The following is an 8,110-nucleotide window of genomic DNA, read 5'->3' on the forward strand; positions in this document are numbered from 1 at the left end:
TGATTCATCGTAACAAAAAAGTAAATACTTATTTATATTTTTGAAAATAATTTAAAATTTTATTTGCAAATTATCTCTTTCTTTTTAATTATTTCTTGCCTTGGAGGTAGTTTTGCATATATTAATTTAAGCTACATATCCTTGAAAACAAAATACCGCAAGTGGGTCGTTGAAATTTGACACAACTCTATGTCATAAATGCTTCCTTTACTTGGAATGATAAATTGCCCAATACCCTTTGGGCTTTTTCCAATGTCGGTTGTTCAAGCTGACTCTTCCAAGCACACTGCCCAAAGTCTTCAAATACCAAACATAGGATACTTTTCGGAAGGAAATCCGGATTAAGAAACTTGAGAAAGCAACCAATGGAACATGATCAAAGGTTCTCAAATTCACCCTATTGTTCAATGATGTCCATGAATCCAGCACGCGAAATGGAAATTGGGTCTTATTGTACAAGTCTTCTAACCTTCTCCAGTTCCCCTATGTCACAGTTTTAAGCCCACAACAACAAATTGAAAAGGAAGGAAAAACAGGAAAAGGTCTACGTCAATAAAGTAGAGTTCACCATGTCTAACATTTCTCAAAGAGGCTACATCAAAAGTCCTCTCATAATGAGTGGACCAAATCTTGTTGCACTACCAGCAAGAGGGTTTAATTTGTTATCTCATGTTCTGCTTGTGTTCCTGTTCACTGTTTGTCTCATGAATTGCCCTCCGATGCAGGGTCATTGTTGTTTGCTGTTTGTCGCACGAATTGCCCTCGGATGCGGGGCCGTTGTTCTGCTAGTCGTTTCCTGCTTTGGTACCGAACCTGGAAAAAGCCGAAGAATTAAAAGAAAGGTTACTCCGAGTGCTCAAATTGATGAGCTCTGAGTGTTTAAAAGAAAATAAACCTCCCATGTTCCATCCTATCACCGATCTTCCAAAAACTAATGTGCATATCCTCTTTTCGTTAGAAGAGGGTTAACTAGTTCCCACACTGGTAGGAAGATATCTCAAGAGATTGAAGCAATATAGGTTTTCCTAGTCCAAATGGAAACAAAATCTTGTGCGTGTGTACAAAATTCTCATGCATGTCAGCAATTAATGGCATAACCAGTGCTGGTGGCTTGAAGGTTTTAAAGGATTGACTATCTTGCATATATTAAACAGCTTAATGCTAGTTACCTTTTTCCGGAAGCATCTCTCTTTCCTCTTCTGACGAAATTTGGTCAATGCAGCTTCTCTATGAGCAGACTTGCTCTGGTCTACCCTGCTCCCACTCCCACTACCACTTGCATCACCGCTTCCACTTTTCCCAGCTATCCCATTATCACTTTCTATGTTTGTCCCTACAGTGTTGACTGCAGTGCTACTTCCATTTGGCCCATTGCTTCCATGGTTACTACCTGAGGCACTTCCATTGACACTGTAGTTGCCAGCATTTCCTTCAACAGGCCCACCCAACACATTGGACGACCCACAATGAGAAGCATCTGCAGCCATTTTTTTTAATGATAAATCATTATGTTCAGGTGGCTGTTGCTGCTGTTGTATACCATGAGCGAGATGGTGATGGTGATCATAATGGTGTGGGAAGCGTAGTATTTGGAGTTCTTGGTGAGTCCCTCTAGGTTGAGCCATCCCTGCTGTAGTATTTACATCATCAGCCTTGTCTAATACAACTTTCTGACTAGCACTTAGGTCATTTTTCATAGGCTGGAAAGTCGAGGATGGATGCGAAGATCTGACAATGGATGATGCAGCTGACTTATTCTTCAAAACTGCTGGCTTGGCAAAAGCATTATTTGCTGTGGAGCCCATATCTATGTTATTGCTACCAACATTTGAGCATTGATTGGGAGGTTCATTAATCAAATGAAATCGAACATCAGATGCTGATCCTTTTCTTGTCACCTCTATGTTATTGTCAAGTGCAGACGAGCTTCCAATGTTGACAGTGGGAACCTTATTTGCATTTGATGCCGTATTATACCTGCAGGCAATAGACATAATGGTCAAAACTATTTAGAATTCAACAAATCTTTAAATAATAATTTTCTGGGATCAAATAATTGAAATTCCTATCCATCAACACTTCTTTATACCTTGAGAAGGCTGAAGAGTCAGAACGTCTCAAAACATTACGCTCATCCCTAAACGCAGTCCCAGCATCTTGAACTCCTCTAAGTCTCTTCAACCCAAGGTCAATAGATGGTAGTTCTTTTGAATCATTGATGGTTTTATCATCACTATCTAAGATCTTGGAAAGTCTGTTTGAAGCCTCATAATCTGCACTTTCCTTCTGGAGATCAGTAGTCTCCGAGTCGATGCCAGTTTGATTAGCAGCTTCAGACTTTAGTTTGCTTGATGGGGTTTCACTATTGAGGTCCAACTTCCTATTATCTATCTGTTCATTGAATTTACTGGAGCCCATCTCGAGAAGGTTAATTTGTTTTGTCACAATTGCTTTGATTGGGACCTCAACTGGATGCTCTAGTTGTAAATCTACATTTCTAGGCACGGCTGTGTCCAGGTCTTTTCCCACTGCAACATTGTCTGCAGTAGAAAGGATTAAAAAATTTAAAAGAGAAAAAGAGACAGGCATTGCCATTTACCAATAGAGCGAATAAAAGTAAAAAGGAACTAAATATTGAAAGAAGATGAGTAGCTTGATATACTTCAAGCTACAAATGTGAAAATTTTGTGTTTACCAAGCTGTTCATCTTGTTCTTTGCACTCCTTTGCTGCAGTCACTGGCACCCATTTGTTTCCCGATAGATCTGCATTTGAATGGATAACTTGGGCACATGTACTATCAGGGCACTCAGCAACTCGATCCCAGGGTGAGACTGGACGAGGGCTGTCAACTTCCATGGCTTGCCTCGTCCAAGAACTCTGCAAAAAGAGCATGCACTGATGGTTTTCCAGTTCATATATATATATTTATTTATTTATAGGTTTCTAACAACTTCCATAAAATTTTGATCCACGGTTTGAAAGTGATTCAATTAAACCATTGACAGTGAGGACAATAGAGGTAAAAGACCAAACGCTTCATGGTTTGAAGTGGTTAAGTAGGATTTGGCATCAGTAGATAATGTAGCCTATTTGGAATGGATAAAATAGATTCATGCAGACTACAATAGTTTGCGATTAAGGCTCAGTTCAACTTGAGCAAAATAATGAAGTTCTGGTAGTTTTCAAAATGAATTTTGAGGTTGCATTTTGTCATTAAATCTTGATTAGTGGATCGACCCACATACCTATTTTGTTATACATGTGTTAGCATGCAAATTGTTGCCAAACAACAAAAATACTGTTAGAGATCACAACCTGCTTGTTTCTTCTTCATGGAAACAACTTTTTAAGCACTGAATAGAATGAGCTACTCAAATATTTTGAGCAAAGACTAAACAGTTTTCTTTTCTTAAGAATCTGTACAGCATTTCGTAAGCAAAGCTTAGGGAGGGAGATCTTAGTTGTAAGTCAAGGACTTAAGGAGACAGATCAGAACTTATTTTATCCTTTTGTGGTTTCAATGAAACATGGTATCTTGATATTAAACTTGCATGAAAGTTTAAGCCAAGTACAATTTGAAACAAAAATATTTATATATTGTAAATGTGCATGCACAAAAAACAAACTATCCTCACTGCACTATGACATAAACCAATGTAAGAGTTACAGTTTCAAAAATCAAGCTGCTAATTCAGTTCACTGGATCTTTCTACATTCTAAGGACTAAACCTCACTACCTCATAAAATAATATATTATATATTCTGCAACTTAAGGACAGACTTAGAGTACCTGAGTGCCACTCCCATCATCACTGCCATCCCCAAAATTTAAACCGATGCTCTCATTATCATCCTCCTCATTGCTGCCAGTGTTGTTGTCAGACTTCTCAGCACTTTTCGATTTCACAGATTTTTGAGTTTGTGTTCCACTCTCACTTCCACTACCACTAGACTGAGGGAGCAGAAATCAATCATTAGGCAAAGAAAACTATGAAAACAAAAAGTGTAAGCTTTTTTTTTTTTTTTGCAATGTAAAGATGAAGTACAATACCATGATAACAAAGTTGTATAAGTCGTTCTCCTAATAGATAACAGTCTTATAACGTTATTTTCTTCATACAATTTGAAAATAAACTAGAGGTGTATGCTTTTAGTTTCAAATGTTTTATCTATTTTCTTAAAAATGAGCAGAAAATAACAATAAAAGTTTGCCAGTACATATGTTCCCAATCTCTACTTATCATAGGGAATCTAAATCTGAAGTAGGAAGTTAACAACTCACACTATGGCATCTCCTCCAAACATGCTGCCAAAGGTTCTTAAGCTCATTCTTTCGAATAGGCTTCACCAAAAAGTCAACAGCACCTTTTGACAAACACTTAAAGACTAGACCCATTGAATCATGAGAAGACATCACTGCACACAGATCTCATCAAAACTTGTAGTTAAAGTTATCTACTCAAAAGATCTCCAGTGAAAACAAGAATTAAAAGTGCTAGAACAATCAACAAAAATGCAGAAGAGAGTGGAGAACTTACTGATTACAGGAACATTTTTTCGTGTTTTATGGCTCATAATCTTGCTCAAAAGACCAATGCCAGATAAGCAAGGCATAACCACCTCAGTCAATACAAGATCAATATGATTGGTCAAATCTTCTAGTATCTTCCATGCTTGCAGTCCATTTGCAGCGTCAATAACTGGGAATATGAAGCGAGTGTTACAGTTAATATAGGCTACATGAGCCTTATAGTTCATTGGATAATTGATAAGTCGGGAATTCCAGTAGAGAAGAGCTTGCCCCTCCCAGGAGTAAATTGAATAAGAGATAAATAGGTTTCATAGAATTTTATCATCAAAATGTAACCAAGTATCAAGTTTATTGATGCAATAAATAGACAAGATACGAAAAATAATAAGAAGATTCTGGCTGCAAGTGCTATTGAAAGCTGGAACAGGCTTAGCTTAATTGGGTTCTCAACAGGCAAAATAAATCGCAAACATTTTCAAGTCTTGTAATTAGTGAGGTTAATTAATCAAATTGATCTAGCTGAGAAAGCAGCTCCCCTTCTGTGTGGCATAATCTATTGGAAGGTGGGAAGTACGCTAAATTTATAATATCTTAGAGAATAACCTCCAAGCCTTGACAATTTCATTCCAAGTTAATAAATCCTGAGGCACAAATTTACAATTTGCATTTCTTCAGCCAAAAAGAGGAGCAGAGAGCAAAATTGTTCTGTGTTACAATCCTAGAAGGGCTAGTCACTAACCTTCATAACTGCAATTGCGCAGAAGTGCAGTGACAACATGGCGAGTAGAATCATCATTTTCTACAAGCAGAACCTTAAGTGATCTGAGATGCAGAAACCTCTCCCAACAAACCATTGCATTTTGAGGCTGTTGCTGTGGTATTTGCAGCACAGCAGGGGCCTGAACAGCCCCAACGTAACCATCATTTACATTTTGTGCAATCTCATTAACTTTCAGCTCATCTCCTTCTCGCGTCACATGTTCCTCAGTCACAACTCCATTTGTAGATCTATTGTTACCATCACATAGATGATGATTTAGTTCTTGTAACCCTTTGTTGCCATCGCTATCAACTTTCATCTAGACACTTCCCTGTAAATCAAATTAGAAAAGACTGACAACAATAAGGATGGTCCAATATTGAAACAGTGAAAATCCTTCTTCAATCCACAAAACAAATAGTACATAGCTTCGTCTTCAAGAACCCAAACCTCAGCAAGAAACGTACGGTTCAACCTACAGCAAGACCAAATCACTAAGGAGATCCATAACTTAAAGATAAATAAATCACCACAAACAAATATAACTCCTTTCAATCTTCAGTAACCAACTCCATACTCCCTAGGCTGCTTTCACCCTGTAGAAGAAAACAGAGCATCCTATCAAAATAATCCACAAAAATAGAATAATTAAGTTCAATCAAACAAGTAACTCTCCCTGATATTTTCCTCAATTCAGGGAACAAATTCACGGTGCTACGAAACAAGCATAACTTTATACATAAACATTTACGTTAGTTAATTTCAAATTATCAAAATTAAATTAAATTTTAAAGACTTCTAGGCCAAAACCCTAATGTCAAGCACCTAAAATCTGCTCCTAATATTAAACAAAGCTTTTTTAGTACTAACCAAAACTTAATCAAAAGATCTAAAAAAACTATAACTAAACTAATAAATTGAAATTTTTTGAATATTCTACAGCATCATTTCTTCATCTCTTCAAAAAAATAAATAAATAAATGAAATCTACGGAAAAAAGTAATGGAATTCAATAAAAGAAAATTATTCAAACTTCAACTGAAAGTAAAGAACTTACAGGTGCTAGAGATGAAGATAATCCTCGCCAAAGCTTCATTAAACACCATGACTGAGCTCGATCTAAAACCGATTTGAATTTAAAAATAACATTGCGCAAAAATTAAGCAAAAATTAATTTCAACGCTTAACTTTTTCATTTAAACAAGAAATTTAAATTATTGACAAAATTTTTCCACAATTTATTGCAGATTAAATTTTTATTTTTTATTTTTATTTTTTAAATTGACTGCCTGAGAAACAGAGCGACTCGGAAAGGACAGATATTGCCGACCTCTTGTTTAGGAGACGGAAGAGCGGAGAAGATATTAAGATGAGTCCAAAGTTGCTGACGTGGATAAAATGGAGGTGTGGAACGTAGAAGAAATACCACGTCATATGTGGATATTTCCACGTGGTTAAGAATTTGGGGCCCGTTTGCTTGCTGAGCTGGACAAAATCAAAAGCCGGGAGCTTGAGTGTCTCCATAACATCTCTCAAGATCTTGTAGATCTCGCGCGAGACACGTGGCGTATGAAGAGGTGGGGAATATCGAGACTGGCGTTACGTCGTTCTCACGGACGTCAAAGGCGCTTTGCTCATTTTAAACGATCCTTTTGGATTGGAGTTAAAGGGCGGTGGTGTCGGCGTTGAGTTAATAAGCTGAAATGACGAGATTAGCCTTGTTATTAGTTGTAATATTTTTTATTATAATTATTAATAAAATTTATTTCATTTATAAATAAAAAATTTAATTGTATTGAATGATTTTATTAAAAATTATTTTTTAATTTTAAAAATATTATATAATTTAAATATTAATAATTTAAATTAATTTTTTTAAAAATAAATTTTAATATTTTTAATTTTTAATATTTTAAATTAAATATTAATATTCATTAAATTTATATTCATGAATTTAATATAATAATATTTGTGTTGTTTTATGAAAAATATCTTATACCTTTTAAAAGAGTAAGATATTTTTCATAATTAATCCTCTTTACTCATAAAATATTTTATATTTAAAATTAATTTTTTATTTTCTAAATAATTATAAATTTTAAAAATAATTTTTAAAAAATATTTTACTATAAAACAAACCAACACTAAATATAAAAAATTATCTAGGTGAGCGTTTGATGCGGAGTGTTGCACGCAATTAAGAATGTCTTTGACTTCGTAGCTGACAACAATGGACTTCTTCTCGTAATGACAATACTACCCTTTTTCCTCTTACTTTCTTCATCATTATTATTGTAAAAAATAAAAAAAATTATGATTACTTAATATGTATGAGCAAATGAATTATATTCCTTTTTTCCCCATCGAATTATTTCTTTATATATGATTTTTGATTTTACAATAATAGACAATTTTTTTCCTTGTAAACTCTTCTTGTTATTTTATAAATTCAAATATAAGAGAGGAAATTTACAAGGGAAAAAATTATTCTTTGTCACCTTAACTTCATTGGGTTCCTTATAGGATTAAAAAGAAAAAAATCATTATTTTTTTTTAAAAGAGCATTTCTTTTTTGTAAATAAGTAACTCTGCTAAATGTGTTCGTATATTTATTTATTTATTTATTATTAATTTTTATATAAATTGAATATCAACTTAGCCTAGGGACAAGTGGCAGAATTTAATTGTGTATTAAGTTGCAAGGGAATGCAAGTGAAAAAATTAGTGTTTCTTTTTTTCTTTTTGTGTTCTTCTAATCAAAGTTGACAATCAAAATTAGACTGACATCATTTAAGTTTAGTTTAATAAGTTTGGAAA

At 34.6% G+C, this 8,110-nt stretch overlaps 1 protein-coding gene across 2 annotated transcripts; it reads right to left on the reverse strand.

The window, feature by feature from the left end:
* Positions 1 to 373: 373 nt before the first annotated feature.
* Positions 374 to 6,636, reverse strand: PRR7 (pseudo-response regulator 7). Of its 2 annotated transcripts, none has more exons than XM_021433410.2 (10): positions 6,351 to 6,636; positions 5,744 to 5,889; positions 5,273 to 5,624; positions 4,541 to 4,702; positions 4,285 to 4,418; positions 3,793 to 3,954; positions 2,696 to 2,879; positions 2,090 to 2,540; positions 1,170 to 1,977; positions 374 to 813 (listed from the first exon to the last, which is right to left on the reverse strand). In XM_021433410.2, exons 3-10 carry the CDS (start codon positions 5,610 to 5,612, stop codon positions 703 to 705), a joined length of 2,352 nt encoding a protein of 783 aa, XP_021289085.1. In that variant the 5' UTR covers positions 5,613 to 5,624; positions 5,744 to 5,889; positions 6,351 to 6,636; the 3' UTR covers positions 374 to 702. The 2 variants fall into 2 exon arrangements, with proteins under 2 accessions (XP_021289085.1, XP_021289086.1); XM_021433411.2 differs by having other exon boundaries at positions 5,718 to 5,889.
* Between the last annotated feature and the right edge of the window lie 1,474 nt (positions 6,637 to 8,110).

This window comes from Theobroma umbraticum, unplaced genomic scaffold (genome assembly GCF_002168275.2).
Source record: "Theobroma umbraticum cultivar Fairchild unplaced genomic scaffold, ASM216827v3 scaffold_86.0, whole genome shotgun sequence".
Taxonomy (NCBI): Eukaryota; Viridiplantae; Streptophyta; class Magnoliopsida; order Malvales; family Malvaceae; genus Theobroma; species Theobroma umbraticum.